Source organism: Calidris pugnax, unplaced genomic scaffold, assembly GCF_001431845.1.
Source record: "Calidris pugnax isolate Ruff unplaced genomic scaffold, ASM143184v1 scaffold72, whole genome shotgun sequence".
NCBI classification, from domain to species: domain Eukaryota; kingdom Metazoa; phylum Chordata; class Aves; order Charadriiformes; family Scolopacidae; genus Calidris; species Calidris pugnax.
In genome coordinates, this window is record NW_015090808.1 from 212273 (window position 1) to 230369 (window position 18097).

The window sequence follows — 18097 nt, forward strand, 5'->3', positions numbered from 1 at the left end:
TTTTACTGTAAAAAAACCTCCTTTTTGGATACTACTTCTTCTCCTCTCCCCCCTCCCTACCTGCCAGAGTGCTGTATTTTACTGTATATAACCCCCCCGCCCCCTCCTTTTAGCCCCACTATTTAAAAAGCTGCGGCACCAACAGACTCCTGGGTTGGTTTTTTTTTTGTTCCTTTCACTAAAAGATTCCCTGGTCACCGAGTTGTGTTTCCTTCTCCATTATCTATTTTTTTTTTTCCAACCCCCCCTCCTAAAACCACTGACAGTTTGACGGACGCCCATCATCTTTTCCTGCACATCATCTTCTCTTTCAAGCCAAGATTAACATTTAAACGTTAAACCTCTTTATTTTCCCTCACAAACAGCAAATAAAAGCCCCACCTCGTGCTGTTGCTTGAAGGGAGCAAAGAGGTTTCCAAGGGGCCGGGTGGCCCCCCCTCCCCGTCCGCAAGGACCGAGTTGTTTCTTTTACCGCTTACTATGCAATGTCGAGCTTGGAACTTGGGCTTTGACTTGAGGATAGAGAGGAGCCATGTCCCGCTTCAGTGGTTAGGGACTGAGCACCCCCCCAAAAACCTCCCCTCCTCCCCCACTTTTTTGTTCCTTTCACTAAAAGATTCCCTGGTCACCGAGTTGTGTTTCCTTCTCCATTATCTATTTTTTTTTTTCCAACCCCCCCTCCTAAAACCACTGACAGTTTGACGGACGCCCATCATCTTTTCCTGCACATCATCTTCTCTTTCAAGCCAAGATTAACATTTAAACGTTAAACCTCTTTATTTTCCCTCTTTTTTCCTCCCATTTCCTCGTGCCAGGTGAAGATGGCAGTCTAGATAAATACTCCTTTTTTTTTTTTTTTTTATTTCTTTGAAGAACCAATTCCCCAAATCCTTCCTAGAGTATTGTATTTTTAGGGGAAATTAATTTTTATAGCCGCTAAAACTATACTCATTATTTTTGTACGGTTTTGACATTTTTCAGAGGCGTGGGGCGGAGGGAACGCTTGATTTTTTCACGGCTCTTTTACTCCTTGGGCAGGTGTTGGTTAGGTCCTCCCTGTGCCACGGGGGAGAGAGAGAAAAACGCAATAAAAATGAATGAAGTTTGGGTAAAAGAGCCGTTTTTTGAAGGCAAAAAAAAAATAGAGAAGCTATTACAAAAGCGACACTAACCTTTTCCTCCTTTAGAATCCTAAAATAGCTGGGAGAAATATAAACCGATGAGAACCCTTAATTGTAACCTTTAATTGTGCCAATATCGCTTCCCTTCGGAGTCACCGACGGAGATCTTTAGTTTTAAACCAGAACAGCTTTTGATTAAAAGAAAAGAAAAATAGAAAAAAAAAAAAAAAAAAAAGAAAAGTTGAATGTCTGCAAAATCTGCAACGTTGTTTCTTTGCGAGTTGTAAATACTGTATACAGAGGGGGGTATGTCACGGGACAGAAATATTTAAATTCTAGAGTTTTGTTTTTTGTTTTGGTTTTTTTTCAAGAAGAAACGGAAGGCTGTTTATAAGAGACAATAAATAGCTATGTTTGACCACCGCTGGCTTTGGTTGCCTTCTTCAGCTCGGTTCTAACTTATCCATCCCTCTAGGAGCAGGAGGTTTGTGTTTTCCCCCTGTGCTTTGTCCACATCCCAACTAATTAGTGGGGGTTTTTTTGTGTGTAACTCTGGGAATTTGGGACCGTTTGTAATTCAGGCAGACCCGAGAGCGATAAACAGTCCTCAGCCCCTTCTCCTTGCTTTGTGACCCCTTAAACTGGGAAGACTGGGAGAGCTTTGCTCTTGCAGGGGTCTCCCAGGGCACTGGTTCCATGTGAAATACCCCATTTTTGGCCATGGGGCTTTTTGCTTTGTTTTTCTTTCTTTTTTTCCACTCTTTTTTTCTCTGCCTGTATCCCAATGTCTCCACCCTCCAGATTTCCGGAGCACCCCATCCCACTGTGAGTCCTCTCTTTGCACTCTCAGCCTGAAAAAAAAGGGGTAAAAATCCAGCTTTTACAGCCATCTCCCTAAAAATGGTGGGTTTTGTGAGTGGTTGAGGGTGTTTGCACTGAGAGGCTGGAACAGAGCAGCATGTGGTGGTCGTGACTGTCCCCCTTTCACCCCTTCGAGGATTTTTTTCCCCCCCATTTTACTCCGTTAAGCCAAACAGCCACATGCTGTGAGGGTGTTTTGGGCAGATTTTTGGTGGTTTTCAGCAATAACTCTCCAAACAGGTGCCCTTGATCTCCTTGAAACCCCAACCCAGCTGTCGCTTTGAGGTACTTCTGGGCGATTTTTAACACCTGAGGGCCTTTGGGTGACCTCCGCGGCCGTTGCTTCCCTCCCGCCCCTTTGGCTGAGAACCGAGCAACTCGCGTCAGGTGCGGGCGCCCAGCCCGCATCGATGCGCTCCTCCCCCTTCCCATCCTCAGCACTGCCTGCTTGGATCGACAGCTCCGCGCTCCACCGCCCGCCCTGCGCCCACTGTCCCGTCCCGGCGCCCTCCGCGCGCCGCGGCCTCCCCTCTGTCGTCTCCGGCCCCCGCCCCGACGGGGGGCGCCAAATTCGAAGGCGGGCGCGAGCGCGGCCGTTATTTCCGTTATTCCCCTCAGTCGCCGCCATGGCCACCCCTCCCAAGCGCGGGCGGCTGGAGGGCCGCATCAAGAAGATCGCCGTGGAGGGGAACATCGGTGAGTTTGTGGGCCTCGGGCCCTCGGCTGTGGGGAGAGGCCTCCCCGGCACGACCTTCCCTTTGCGCTGGCAACCGGGGTTTCCTCGCCCCTTTCCCCCCGGTTTCAGTCAGGGGCGTGCTGTGGGGAGAGCCCGGCGGGAGGGGACGGGGAAAGATCGTGAAGGGAATGGAGCGCCTCTGCTGAGGGACCTGGCGCTGTTGGGCTGGAGAAGGGCAGCCTCAGGGGGGATCGCATGGATTCTAAACTCGTTCTGGGCTCCCCGGTTCCAGAAGGACAGGGAACTGCTGGAGAGGGGACAGCAGAGGGCTATAGAGATGATGAGGGGACTAGAACATCTCTGTGATGAGGAAAGGCTGAGGGACTTGGATCATTTTAGTGTGGAGAAGAGAAGGCTGAGGGGGGATCTGATCAACACCTATAAATCCTTCAAGGGTGGGTGTCAGGAGGATGGGGCCAGGCTTTTCTCAGTGGTGCCCAGGGACAGGACAAGAGGGAACGGGCACAAACTGGAACACGGGAAGTTCCACCTCATCATGAGGAGGAACTTGTTTGGTGTGAGGGTGGCAGAGCCCTGGCAGAGGCTGCCCAGAGAGGTGGTGGAGTCTCCTTCTCTGGAGACATTCCAAACCCTCCTGGACACGTTCCTGTGGGACCTGCTGTGGGTGCCCCTGCTGTGGCAGGGGGTTGGAGGAGATGATCTCCAGAGGTCCTTTCCAACCCCATAGCATTCTCTGATTCTGTGAAGAACTTCAGAAACTTTCCCCTGACACGGCAGAAATTAATGCTATAAAAACGATGATATTTGGGAGGGGGAGGAAAAAAGCTTTCTATAATGCTTTTTAATTTATTTCCCTTTTTTGCACTGAAGTCCTGGTTAAGGTTTCTCCCCCACCTGTCCTGATTGTAGCGTAAAACACCTGTGTAATTGCAGGCTGCTGGGTCAAACTCCTCATGTTCAATGCTCCTGCTAATTAACACGAGAAGCCTGCACAGCTGTTGTAACAAGGAGGAAAAGTTATGGGCTGATCATAGTGAAATATTACTCTTCTTTTTATTTTATTTTGGCAAGAGGGTGTGCCTAAACTGGAAGATAGGAGCTGCCAGGGTGTTACTTTACCAGTATGTACGTTGGTGGTTGATAGCCACTGGGTGCGTTCTCTCAGGTTTAACAGCTCTTTTTAAAATTTCCTGGGTGGTTTTTTTTTTTCAATTGGCGGCAGAATAATGTCTCTGTGCTTCAGGAAGTCACTAGTAACGCCTCTTTGTACCTGCATTTGAGAAAGCATAACTTCTGTTTTAAGTTTCCTTTGTCATTGCTTGCTTTTTTTTTTTTTTTCCCCTTTCTAAAATAATTTGGGAAGACTGCAGCTTCAGGCCTGAGACTAGATGACTAAGTATCTTTAAAAAAAAATCATAGGATCATAGAATTGTCCAGTTTGGAAGGGACCTTTAAGATCATCAACCTTCTGATAAAACCCATCACTAACCCATGTCCCTCAGCACTGTGTCAACCCATCTTTTAAATCCCTCCAGGGATGGTGCCTCAACCCCTTCCCTGGGCAGCCCATTCCAAGGCTTAGTAACCCTTTCCATGGAAAAATTTTTCCTGATATCCAATCTGAACCTCCCCTGGTGCAACTTGAGGCTGTTTCCTCTTGTCCCATGGCCTGTTCCTTGGGAGAAGAGACCGACCCCCCCTGGCTACACCCTCCTTTCAGGGAGTTGGAGAGAGCCAGAAGGTCTCCCCTCAGCCTCCTTTTCTCCAGGCTGAACACCCCCAGTTCCCTCAGCCTCTCCTCACAAGACTTGTGCTCCAGACCCCTCACCAGCTCCAGCCCCTCAATGTTTTTTTTGTGGTGAGGGGCCCAAAACTGGACCCAGCCCTCGAGGTGGGGCCTCCCCAGTGCCCAGTCCAGGGGGACCATCACCTCCTGAGTCCTACTCACCACACTGGTAACACTTGGTATTCTAATTGCAATGTAACTTTCTAGAATTTAGATAATTGATCTGGGCTGAGACTGGTTGTCATTGTTGGCTTTTGTTGAACTTGGTATTTTTGCTGTGAGGTACGAAATAAAAAAGAACCCCCCTGTTTCTCAGTTAATTGATGGTCTGTGGTACACGATGGCTTTCAATCCGTGCTTGTCATGAAGTCACAAGTACGTGGGTGTGGGAGATTCATTTATGGGACTTGACACCAGAGCTGTGTGGTGCTTAAATAACGATACTACGGGTGTTTTTTGACTGCTGTTCCTCCCGGATGCCTTTTCTACAGCTGCAGGGAAGTCGACGTTTGTGAATATTCTCAAACAAGCTGCTGAGGACTGGGAGGTTGTTCCTGAGCCTGTAGCTAGATGGTGCAACGTCCAGCAGAACTCTGAAGAGGAGAGCGAGGTATGGGAGAAGAAACTAAGATGAAACTTTTAAAATAATAATTAAAAAAACCCCACCCAAAACTGGAACAAAACCAGTCAAATGTTCTTCTAATTTCAGAAGATATATAGACAGATATTTTAGAAAATATACATGAAGGCAACATTTTCGATGACTCTTACCGTAATATTTGAGTTCCTGTTTTCCAGTCTGCTCAGTGTATTATAGAATAAATGGTACTCAACGTCAGGATGTCAATTGTAAAATCAGTGAAAGCCTGTTCTATCTTATGTGTAAAAGCAAGGAATGGAAAAAAAAGTTAAACAGAAGTGACTTTTTGGAACTGTGATCTAGCTGGGTGAGGGCAGGGGGCTGTAAAGCAGGGCAGGGCTGCACACCAGGTTTGGTTCTGGTGAGAATGTCATACAGCCTGAACAATAGGCCTTTGCCTGGTTTCTTTTCCTCTTCTCCTTCCCTTTTCTGGGGAAAGTTATCAGCATTACACATCTTGATTATTGCTTTTTTTAATATAGTTTAGTACCAAAAAGTAGGGTTTCGCATTTTCCATCTTGAATAAACCTGGTGCTTTCCTTATCCTGCAGGATCAGGAGGAAAAAAATAAAATATTTGGGAAGTTCGTTTTTTATGGGTGTGTGAACTGAGAGAGGTGTGTCTTCCTGCTTTTGTAGTTATTAGTTCTTATGAAAGTTGCACCTGAAATACTTCAGTTGGATTAGTACTGTATTAAAAAATACAATGATTTTCAAGGATATTGGGATTTTTCCCAGAGCATAGTTCTATATCTTTAATTTCTTACTGGAGAAACTGATAAATAAGGGTGTTCTGAGTTGTGAAAGGTCATCTTCTCTCCTTGATTTAGGGAGTAGAGGGGCATGTCCTGGCCAGTGGAGCCAGGCTTTCTGTTCCCATGTCTTTTAGGTTCCTTTTTTATGGGTGTGTGAACTGAGAGAGATGTGTCTTCCTGCTTTTGTAGTTATTGGTTCTTATGAAAGTGGCACCTGAAGTACTTCAGTTGGCTTAGTACTGTATTAAAAAATACAATGTTTTTCAAGGATATCGGGATCTTTCCCAGAGCATAGTTCTGTATCTTTAATTTCTTACTGGAGAAACTGATAAATAAGGGTGTTCTGACTTGTGAAAGGTCATCTTCTCTACTTGATTAGGGAGTAGAGGGGCATGTCCTGGCCAGTGGAGCCAGGCTTTCTGTTCCCCTGTCTTTTAGCTGCTGGCTTGAGGTGTCTGATCTCCCTCGAGGGCTGAGAGAGATCTTTGGCCCAGAGTCAGTCCTGATCCTCCCAGGTAAGACGAGAGCGTAATCCTATCTTCAGATGCTGCCTCAGCAGCTGCTGACATAGGAACTGTCATTAATAGGTGGAAAAACAAAACGAGCCCAACTTTAAACTCAGGCTTGTCAGAGTAAAAGCAACATGGCTTTTTTTTTTTCTAAAGTGCAGTCGATTTTTTTTGTACCGACAGGATGTTGTTCTTTGATTAAAGCTTGTAAATAGTGATCAAAGGGCTTTGGTACCTGAGCGCTCTGACAGGTGGATTGCAGGGAGTTGCTGGTTCAGCTCAGTGCCAAGGGAAGGGCAGAGTGGCTGGAGCTGCCACTGAAAGGGTTCTCAGCCATTGGAATGGGCTGCCCAGGGAGGTGGTTGAGGCCCCATCCCTGGAGGTGTTCAAAAGACAGGTTGATGTAGTGCTGGGAGGTCTGGTTTAGTGATGGTGATGCTCCTTGTTTGTTGTGTGGGTGTCTATTTTTGTCAGTTAGGTTGATGGTTGGACAAGATGATCTTTAGGGTCCCTTCCAACCTAGAAGATTCTGTGATTCTGTGATTCTGTTTACAGCCTTGTATTACAAATAGGGTTGAGAGGTAAATGGTGCAATTGTAAACCTGAAATAAAGGCTGAATGGCTCTCAGTGACAGGGTGACTCTGTGTGTGTTTGAAACCAGGAGCTGACCACGTCGCAGAAGAGCGGTGGGAACGTGCTTCGCATGATGTATGAGAAACCAGAGAGGTGGTCCTTCACCTTCCAGACCTACGCGTGTCTCAGCAGGATCCGGGCTCAGCTCAGATCCCTTGAAGGCAAACTCAAAGATGTGGAGAATCCTGTGGTCTTCTTCGAGCGGTCTGTCTACAGCGACAGGTGCGTTGGACTCAAGTCCTTTAATTGAAGATCAAAATTTTCCAAAGTAAAACACATAAATAAATAAAAAGCAGAGCCTGACTGAGTTTTGTGCCTCCTCTTGACATATTTTTGATACTGGTGAATACCCGTGTTCCTGCATTGGGAAGGTTAGATTTGATAACTAAATCCCATCACGCTGAAGATCAAAATTCTCCAAAGTAAAACACATAAATAAAAAAAAAAGCAGAGCCCGACTGAGTTTTGTGCCTCCTCTTGACATGTTTTTGATACGTGTGAATACCCGTGTTCCTGCATTGGGAAGGTTAGATTTGATAACTAAATCCCATCACGTAATCCTGAGGGGTGCACAATGTTCTAATATGTTGTAAATAAATGACCACAGTGCACAAACTGGTCGCGATTTGTAGGGCAACGAAATTAGTGAAGGGCCTAGAAGACAAATCATATGAAGAGCGGCTGAAGGGGCTGGGGTGTTTAGTATGAGGAAGAGGAGGCTGAGGGGAGACCTCATCACTCTCTACAACTACTTGAAAGGACACTGTAGAGAGGTTGGTGCTGGTCTCTTCTCACAGGTAATTAGTGACAGAACAAGAGGGAATGGCTTCAAGCTCCAACAGGGGAGGTTTAGACTGAACATTGGGAAGGAATTTTTCACAGAGAGAGTGGTCGGGCATTGGAACAGGCTGCCCAGGGAGGGGGTGGAGTCACCATCCCTGGCTGTGTTTAAGGGACGTTTAGATGCAGTGCTGAGGGATATGGTGTAGGGGAGAACTTTGTAGAGTAGGGGAGATGGTTGGACTCGATGATCCCAAGGGTCTCTTCCAACCTCAATGATTCTATGATTCTATGATTGTTCCTGAACAGATACCCCGGCTGCAAACGTTACTGTTTTTTGTGGACCCTGCTGTGGGTCAGGATGGGGATACTCGCTCTTTATTTCCAGTCCAAGCACACATCACAAAATTAACATAATTACTACATTCAGCTTCTTTTCTAGTTACAGTGCAGGATTTGAGGCAAAGCGATAACTCTGCTCACTCTCACTTTCGTTTACATCACTCTGTGTTTGCAGATATATCTTTGCAGCTAATTTATACGAGTCTGATTGCATGAATGAAACGGAATGGACTATTTACCAGGACTGGCACGACTGGATGAATAAGCAGTTTGGGCAAAGCCTGGAGCTGGATGGGATCATTTATCTCCGAGCCACTCCTGAGGTAAGGAATAAAAAATTATGACCACACAGAGAATGAGAGCATTCTGTGCTTTGTCTGTAAAATTTGATCTTTGTCTATACTTCCACTGTATTATTTTCTTAAAATGTAGGGTTTAACTATGATTCTAGGCCTTTTTTTTATGATAAAAGAAGAATATGCTCGCAGTTGACTTCAGTAAGGTCGCAATGGTGTGTCACTGTAGGTGGATTTTTGGGGTTTAGGGGGTTTGGTTTAGGGGATTGCTTTGAATGTCTCAGGCAAGGAAACAGTTGAGAAATTCTCCTTGAAATGTAACTTCAAAATCTTGAACGACTCAGAACAGCTCAGTTCAGATGGTAGCATTCCCCTGAAGACTACAATACTTGAGTTATGACTTAATAGAGTCTGGAAATACTTAAACAAGGAATGTTTTTTCAAATGTAGCTGGTGTATTTTTAAATAAAGTAGGATGACAGTAATTTAAAAATAATTATTTAATTATAGAAACAGAATATACAACAAGAGAAAACAAAAAAATACCACTGGAACTGAAAAAAAAAACACAAAGGAAAATACAAAATAGTTATAGGAACGTTGTGATATAGAATCAGAGAATGGTTTGAGTTGGAAGATCATCGAGTTCCAACTCCCCTGCCCTGGGCAGGGACACCTCCCACCAGCCCAGGTTGCTCCAAGCCCCCTCCAACCTGCCCTTGAACCCCTCCAGGGATGGGGCAGCCACAGCTTCTCTGCCCAACCTGGGCCAGGCTCTCACCACCCTCCCACCAAACAAGTTCTTCCCCACATCTCAGCTCCATCTCCCCTCTTGCAGGGTCAAACCCTTCCCCCTCCTCCTGTGGCTCCCCTCCCTCATCCAGAGTCCCTATATATGTGTATATATAGTTATATGTATATAACAATTTATAGTTAATGTCACAGCTGAGTTGGGAGTGTGTGTGTGAATCCCTTTCAGCTGGAGGAACCGTGAGTCTCTGTGACACTGCTTTGATATTTGGGCATCTAATATTCTTTTAGAAGAAGACAACTACATAACGAATATATCTTTTGAGTACAAAACTTACGTGAACAAGAGAAAAACAGGGGTTTAGAAGAGCTCTAATTGCAGTAATTAACTTAAAGGTCACTTCCAACTTTGATGCTTTCAACTCTGTTATTGTTGTAAACAGCTGCGTAATGTAACACTGGAGTTTCTCAGAGGGCTTTTTTTTTTAAAGTCACAGAATCACAGAATCTTCTAGGTTGGAAGGGACCTTAAAGATCATCTTGTCCAACTGTCAACCCAACTGACAAAAATAGACACCCACAACAAAAATAGACACCCACACAAAAATAGACACCCACAGTCAAGAATGTATATTTAAATTACAAAGTACAACAGTGTTGATTGGTTTGTTAGTGAGGCTTTGGATGTGCTCAGGACAGGAACAAATCATAGAAGGGTTAGAGTTGGAAGGGACCTTAAAGATCAGCCAATTCCATAAGACTTGTGCTCCTGACCCCTCACCAGCTCCGTTGCTCTTCTCTGGACCTGCTCCAACCCCTCAATGGCTTTTTTTGTAGTGAGGGCTCCAAGGTCAGCAAAACCAACTAATTTTTAAATTTATTTTAATTTCTTTTGCCTTTAGAAATGCTTAAATAGGATTTACTTGCGTGGGAGAGATGAAGAGCAAGAAATTCCCATTGAATATCTGGAGAAACTTCATTACAAACACGAAAGTTGGCTTCAGCACCGGACGCTGCGGTAGGTTTGTTTTAAATGGTTACTTAAAGATGGGTAAATCTTTGTAATGGTGTTCTGTAATGCTTTTTCCACCAGTGAACTATACCTTTTCCTAGGATATGCAAAGGTAAACTCCAGGATGATTTCAGCCCCTACTTCTCTAGTAGTATTGGCTTTAAATCTTGGTAATTATTGCTAGGATGTGCAGTGTGCCTTGAGCTCTCTTCGTGTAGAGCTCTGAATAGCAAAGGGTTCAGCTGAACTAATTTTAATACACAGCTGAATTTAACTTGAGGTGCTGGGGGAACAGAATGTTCAAGAATCAAGAATGTATCCTAGGAGCCACGCTGGAAATCCAGGCTGCTGTATATTCAGAATTTGTGGCTGTAATTTATATATGCAGTCCTTTTCATGGGATTCTTAATGAAAATGCTGACAGAGACTTGAATGGTGAATACTTTTTTTTTTTTAAGCTATTAATATTTTCTTTGTTTCTATCCCACAGAACGGATTTTGAATATCTACAGGAAATACCCATTTTAACATTAGACGTTAATGAAGACTTTAAAGGCAAAAAGGACAGATATGAACACATGACTGAAAAGGTAAAATTGCACAAGCAGAACAAACTCATGATTTCGGTTTATTGCCAGCACATCAGAATGAATTTGGGATACATCTTGCATCTCAAAGTAGAGCATTCTTTGAAGTCAGACCAGACTTAGGACCTGTAGAACCTGATTTTTTCCATGCTATTTCCTATATTAATTTTCCATTAAAAAAAAAGGGGGGGGATAAGGGAATATTCCAGGCTTGTTTGAGAAGACTTTCACTAGTAGCTTTGTTTGCAAATATAATTTCTAATTTAAATAACCCCCAGCTGTTTATAAGAACTGTTATTTGCTCGTTCTGCCTCTACCGCTGTGCAGGTGTCCTAGGAAATGTGGTGGGGGTGGGAGAGGATGAGGGAGAGAGGAGGAAGGCTGCACAGGTCCCAGTTGGATGGCTGGGATAAAGTCTTCCTTTTTAGGCTTGTTTATTAGATTTGCACTATCATTAAAGTTTTCCCCTTCAGTTGTGTTTATTATTCAAAATCCTGCTCCAAAGCAGTGGCCTGAAACTTCAGGGAATGCTTTTCAAACACAGCTTTTTATTTTGTTCAGGGACTTGTGCTGAATATATATCTGAAGTATTTTTTAGTTTTATTTGAAGGCGTGGAAAAAAAAATGTCTATTTGACAAAAAGAGAATTCAAGTCGAGCTTTCCATTTGCATTAAGAAGATCTAATCCTTTGCACAAAAAGACATATTGTATTTTAAAGATGGGCCAAATGGTTCATGTTTGAACTGCTCAGGTGTGTGGTGTTTGAATCATGATGAGATTCAGCTGAGGGCGACTCAGCTTTGATTTGAGTAGTTGCAATGAGTTGCAGACCTCAGCAAGGGCAAGAGTTTTTCCACTCTTTGGGGGAAAAAATTGTTTACCTCACGAGGGAAGCAGCTTTGTCCTTTGATCTCCGTTTATCCGCGGAGAAGTGGAACCGCTCACCTGATTAAAACCAGCATTTGTTGTATTTGCCTCTTTTTTTAAAGCCTGTTAATTGATGGAATGACTGGACGTGGCAGCTGGGGAGTGAAGAGGCTGCACCCTGAGATAAAGCCAAGCTCAGGCACCTAAATGGGGCTTTCAGAGGAGTTTGGTGCTGTGTAGCTGTCGGGTTATCTGGGAACAGCCTCAGCCCTGTGCTGGCCTTATTTTTTTGGCATTTCCAGTCAGAGTGTTGGCACAGTTGTGTGTTCCCTTCTCTACACAAAGGGATTTGACCTCTTTTTCCCTGCCTCCTTGAGCCCTGAACTAGGAAGGGGAGGGTCACAGCTGGAGAATGGGATCTGAGATCCGTTTCCATTTCATGGGGAGAATTTGGACAAAATGTTTACAGATGTCTCCCAGTATGAGAGCCTCTGCTACGTGAGCCAGCAACGTGTGCTGGCAGCCCAGAAACCACCTACACCCTGGGCTGCAACCCTAGCAGGGTGAGGGGGGGATTCTGCCCCTCTGGGGAGACCCCCCCAAGTGCTGCCTCCAGCTCTGGGGCCACCAACAGCAGAAGGACATGGACCGGTGGAGCAGGGCTGGACGAGGCCCCGGAGATGCTGGGAGGGCTGGAGCCCCTCTGCTGGGAGGACAGGCTGAGAGAGTTGGGGGGCCCTTCCAGTCTGGAGAGAGACTGGAGCCCTTTCCAGTCCCTCAAGGGGCTCCAGGAGAGATGGGGAGGGACTCTGGATGAGGGAGGGGAGCCCTAGGAGGAGGGGGAAGGGTTTGACCCTGCAAGAGGGGAGATGGAGCTGAGATGTGGGGGAGAACTTGTTTGGTGTGAGGGTGGTGAGAGCCTGGCCCAGGTTGGGCAGAGAAGCTGTGGCTGCCCCATCCCTGGAGGGGTTCAAGGGCAGGTTGGAGGGGGCTTGGAGCAACCTGGTGTGGTGGGAGGTGTCCCTGCCCAGGGCAGGGGGTGGCACTGGATACAGGGTCTTTAAGGTCCCTTCCAACCTGAACCATTCTGTAATTCTATGAATAATACCATGTTCTCCAGCGAATTGTTGGTTCCTCTCTATGCAGTTGTCCAGCTTGAGGGGACAGAGAGGAAAATGCTCCCAGTTGAGGCTGTATCATGGCGTAGTTGTGAGGATGCTCTTGAAGCAGAGATAGGAGGTGTGTGCCTTCGCCCTGGATTCCTTGGGTGTTGTATCCTCTGGGTGGCTATATTGTGAAACAGGTGGCCTGGGCCTCACTGCCACCTCTTCCTGCCCCTATGTGTTCAAGGGAGGGAGTAATTACTCTCTTGGGAAGTGGGAGTGAAGGGGGAACACAGAAAGGCACACAAACCTGTGGCACGAAGTACCTTCTCAGCACGTCGTCTTCCCGTCACCTTGAGTACCGACCTGAATTTAAGATGTTGTCTCAAATGACTGTCCTTCAGAGTGTAGCCTGGTTTGGGTCCACTCCTCACGCAGTTGCAGGGGTTATTTGAGGTGCTGTACTGGGTCCTGGTGCTCTCCGTAGGATCATGGTTTTCTGACTTGAGGTTTCAGATAATAGTGATGTTTTGGCCTGTAGAATGTTAGGTTTTAGGTCGATGTAGCCATTTGAGCCACTCTTCAAATACTGGAAATGAGTTTGACAGCAGCCAAGCTGCTTATGGCATTTTTCTACAGAATCAGGTATTTTTTCTAGTACTGTGGTTTTGCTAGGTATCGTTTTATTATTTCTTTGCCAACCTCAAATTCCAAGGAAGGCACTAATTAGCTGCATTGGGTTGTTCATGGACATTAAATACGAACGCTGTTCTGGCAGCGGGTGTGACTTGGTAACATTAAATATGGACATTAAATATGAACGCTGTTCTGGCAGCGGGTGTGACTTGGTGTTTCCCAAATGACAGAGCTTTTGAGGTGCTCATTATCTTCCTCCTGTTGAGGTGAGACCTGCTGTTAAGGTAATTCATTTGGGATGTAGGACTGTAGTTTAGGACCACGGGAGGAGTGAGCATCATTCCAATGCGTGTGTCTCTACCTGCTAAATTACAGGTTCAGTGGCTGAAAAAAGTTCTTGGTGGACAAGAAATGGCATTAAGATGATTTTTTTCCCAATTCCTGTAGGTTGCAGCAAAGCATAAAGCAACGGAGAGGTAAATGTAGTTGCTGTGTATTTCTCTTGATAAGGACTTAGTTTGATTGACGATATCTGTTTCTTTTTGCAGGTCAAAGAATTTTTGAGCACGTTATAATCCTCTTTGAAGCGCAGGCTGAGTCAAACTGTTCCAAACGTCTGCGCCGTCAAAGTCTGAAGTACAGCTTCTGCTTTTAGAGGAGGCCTCTGGAGAGGCAGGACTCAATCCTGTTGCTTTAATTGTGAGGAACAAACAAACTTTGTGAATAGGGAAATGACTAAATAAATCAGTAGGTCTGTTTGTTATTAAGTAACACACACAAATTCTGAAGATACTAGAATTCAGAGAGTTCCTAAACGTTGCGCCTGTTTCTAATCAGACCAATAAGTTCTTCTGGAGTATCTTTATTGTATTTTTTTAAATTTATTTTGTGCCCAGTAGCTATTTAATTTTCAAGAAGGTGGTGGATTTTTTTTTAGTGGAATTGGTTTGTAATGGATGTCGCGTTGTTCTGAGGAAGAAAAAAGTAAAACCCACTTTTGCTGGCGAGGAAATTTTAATATAACCCGGAGTTTTATATTCGAAGGTATTGAAAAATATTGCCTGACAATTTTTGTAGCTGAAGTTCTTCACAGAATGCACTGAATTAAAACAAATTGAGATATGGCTGAAATTTTGTAGGTATCAAATGAGTTTCTATATCTGTTTTCACTGTGCACTGCATGCTAGGGTATCAAGAGGCTTTCTATTCTCTAGCATGTTTGTTGGGGGGGGATTTCCCCCCTTTTTTTTTTTATTGAGCTCTTAATAAAACAGACCTGGTTTTGCTTGTTGGGAAGTCCTCTTTTCCTGTGGAGGAGTGCGTTTGCTTGATGGGGACTGTGAAAGGAAGAAGAAAGTTTTCCAAATGGCCTCTGTCTGTAAATGAGGTGTTTCTAACCCTTTCCTTGATCAGGTTTGGGATGTCAGAGGCGGTTTCCTGCTTTCCTTCCCTTTGCTCACTGAGCCTGCTGGGTGCTTGGACAAGACACTGTGATATCTGAAGCAGGGCTGTCCTTTCTCATCTTCAAAGGGAGACCTTTGTGGAGAAGCTGCTGTTTTGGTGCTTCTTGTTTTATTAACTGAGCCCCTTCTGTTTCAGGTGCAGGAAATGCCACCTCCACAGGGTACACATCTCAGGTGCTGTGTTTTACCAGCTGCTTTGTTCTGCTTTTAACATTTCTGAGTGATTGCACGGGTCAGCTTCTGAATGCAAAACTTTTATTGTAAAGCATTTTATTGTCCACTGTGATGCCTGTTAATTTGAGGTGAAATGTCTTCTTTTGTGGCTGAAGTTGTGCTGGTGTTCTTTCACCTTTGGCTGAAAAATAAAAGTGGCTGGAAAAGCCTTTTTCAATGCTCGGTAGTGTTGGCTCCCTTGTCTCATGGAAAAATAACCTTGTAGATTGCTGGTATGGAATACTGGAGGTTGCTGGTGCATAAATCTAGTACAACAGATGAATTTCAGGTGATGTATTCCTTTATATGTGGTGTATCTTAATTTCTGAAACACACTGATGGGCTTCAGGTTGTTTCTGTGGCTGGGAAATGATCTTATGGGGTAGAAACAGGATTATATAAAATATATCAGACACACACAACTTACTGATCAGTAGAAGTGTTTTGTGTAGTATTTATGTTATAGTGGAACATAGCAATAGCATGGTAGAAAATCTTCTTTTAGACCTCAAGGTTGTCTAGTAAAAGGAAAGGTTTTTAAGATCTTTGCTCCAGAAGTGAAGTGAGGTGGAATGGATGAAGGTTCAGCTCAGATTTACTTGAAGCACCGTAGCAGAAGCCTTTAAAACGTTCTTGGCATCAGTCAGAACGGTAACAACTTTATTTTGACTAAGACTGCAATTATTCCTACAGTTTCAGCTGTCAAAATTGTGGATTTAATTACAGGAATTGGGATGACAGTGCTCATTGCAAAGGAGTAAACAAGCCTGAGTTCTAATAAAGCCTTCATTTTCAGCCCGTCACAGAGCACACAGACACGGTGGCAGGTTATCTGCGTCCCGTTCCAGAAAGCTTTACAAAATCTCTGGCTGCCAAGTTGGGGTTTGAAGGAGCGAAGTCATGCCCAATTATTCAGAATGCTTTTAATTGCTGTGGAGAGGAAAAAACACGACAACAGACCCAAACCAGGCACCCCCACCCGCCCTCAAGCTTGGGAACGGGCTGGGCTGAATCTCCCCGAGCTGCAGGATGTGTGTGTAGGATGGAGATGGCTCGAGACTCTTCTGCCTCAGCTGAGACCCTGCAGCTCTAACAGTACCTGGGACTCTCATCTTTGTCAGTATTCTTTCTGTTGCTTAAATCTTCCTAGGATTTTTTTTTTTTAAAAAAAAAAAAGCAGGAATGGTGTTGGTTTTTTCCTGTTAAGAGAGATGGAAGGTTCCTGAGCTGATACCTGCTCTTTGGATATGAGGTTTTTTTCAGTCTCTGAGTGGTGCATCCCTTTCTCTCCCCTTGGGTAAGAGAGAATTTGATGGAACTAGTTAGAAACTCTTGCTCATTTTAATCAAGTGTCATCATGATTGGGATGGGGGTTTCACTTTTTTCCAGCTAGGACACAGCTTCACGTATTGATTGGTAGTGTTTTAATTGCTGCGCGAGTATACGTGTGAGCAGCGGACATAAAATTGCCTCCTTTTGTTTTCAGTCCTTGTAGTTTTCTGTACAGTGGATTTTATGTTCTCTTAATATAAATGCTCCTTAGAGCAGCAACCAATTTCGTGTGTAGAACTTAATTTTCTGTAATTTTGTGCCAGTTACTTATTTCTACTATCTTCCGTTTACTTAAGCAGACTTCATAATAATGGAATTATATATAAAATGTGATTAGTGTTGAGATTATTCTGTTCTTTTCCCAGTAATTAAAGACTCCAGGAGTCTTATTTGTGAAATAAAAGTGATGCAAGAGAAATTCACCATAAACTGTTAAGTACAGACCAGGGAAAGAACACATGGAGTAATAATTAAGTTATATCTTAGGAAAAAAACAGTGTGCAGTTGTCATTGCCAAGAGGTTTCAGCACAGCGAGGTGTGGGGACTCCAAGGTTGTTTTCCCAGCTCCCGTTTAGACTCAGGATGATCGTGAGTAAATCAGTCTTTGCCTCTCAGTCTTTGCATCTTTAAAATATTGATATCTCCAGATGCCTTCAGAAGGCTGGGAGGGTCAGTTTGTTAATATTGATGTGCTGTTTTGTAGGTCTGAAGTGCTCTATTAAATAATTGAGAACGAAGGCAGCCCTGGCTTTAGATTTTTTTATTTAATTTTTTTTTTTTTTTAACTGGGATGTTTTGGTGTCCTCATGGAAGGGGTTGCTGACCCACTTCCATGGCCAAGAGCAATCATTTATTAGTTTTAAAAGATATTAAGAGCCATCAGGGCAACGTCAGTTGTGTTAAAGTCAGTTTGCTGGGAAACTTGACAACTGAAAACTGTCCCCCGTTTGTGAGGAGAGGAAACTTATGACAAATTGAATCTTGCAGTGAAGAGTTGGTGGTGCAGGATCTGCCACACGAGGTCATTGTGTCCTCGGCTCTCGCTGCGAGAGGAGCCTTAGTGTTTTCCCAGTGAATGGCTCTGGGACAGGGAAAGAAGGAAGAGGTCATCCCCTCGCTTTGCCAGAGCAAAACCATTAAACTGATTAGTAACTACTCTGCTGAATGAGAGAAATCCTGGGGGGGAGGGAGGGAGGGGGAGGAAGCAAGCCCCGTGGGATTAAGTGAAAGGCTCGAAAAGGCTGAGCTGAGGGACTATTAAATAATTGAGAACGAAGGCAGCCCTGGCTTTAGATTTTTTTATTTAATTTTTTTTTTTTTTTAACTGGGATGTTTTGGTGTCCTCATGGAAGGGGTTGCTGACCCACTTCCATGGCCAAGAGCAATCATTTATTAGTTTTAAAAGATATTAAGAGCCATCAGGGCAACGTCAGTTGTGTTAAAGTCAGTTTGCTGGGAAACTTGACAACTGAAAACTGTCCCCCGTTTGTGAGGAGAGGAAACTTATGACAAATTGAATCTTGCAGTGAAGAGTTGGTGGTGCAGGATCTGCCACACGAGGTCATTGTGTCCTCGGCTCTCGCTGCGAGAGGAGCCTTAGTGTTTTCCCAGTGAATGGCTCTGGGACAGGGAAAGAAGGAAGAGGTCATCCCCTCGCTTTGCCAGAGCAAAACCATTAAACTGATTAGTAACTACTCTGCTGAATGAGAGAA

The 18097-nt window shown here is 44.5% G+C and overlaps 1 protein-coding gene across 1 annotated transcript; it reads left to right on the forward strand.

Annotated features, from left to right (window-relative positions):
- Positions 1–2489: 2489 nt before the first annotated feature.
- On the forward strand, positions 2490–15232 carry DCK (deoxycytidine kinase). The gene is made up of 7 exons (XM_014938340.1): positions 2490–2678; positions 4957–5075; positions 7031–7224; positions 8300–8447; positions 10073–10188; positions 10673–10772; positions 13925–15232. The coding sequence occupies exons 1-7, from the start codon at positions 2609–2611 to the stop codon at positions 13949–13951; spliced, it is 774 nt and encodes a 257-aa protein (XP_014793826.1). The 5' UTR covers positions 2490–2608; the 3' UTR covers positions 13952–15232.
- Positions 15233–18097: the final 2865 nt, after the last annotated feature.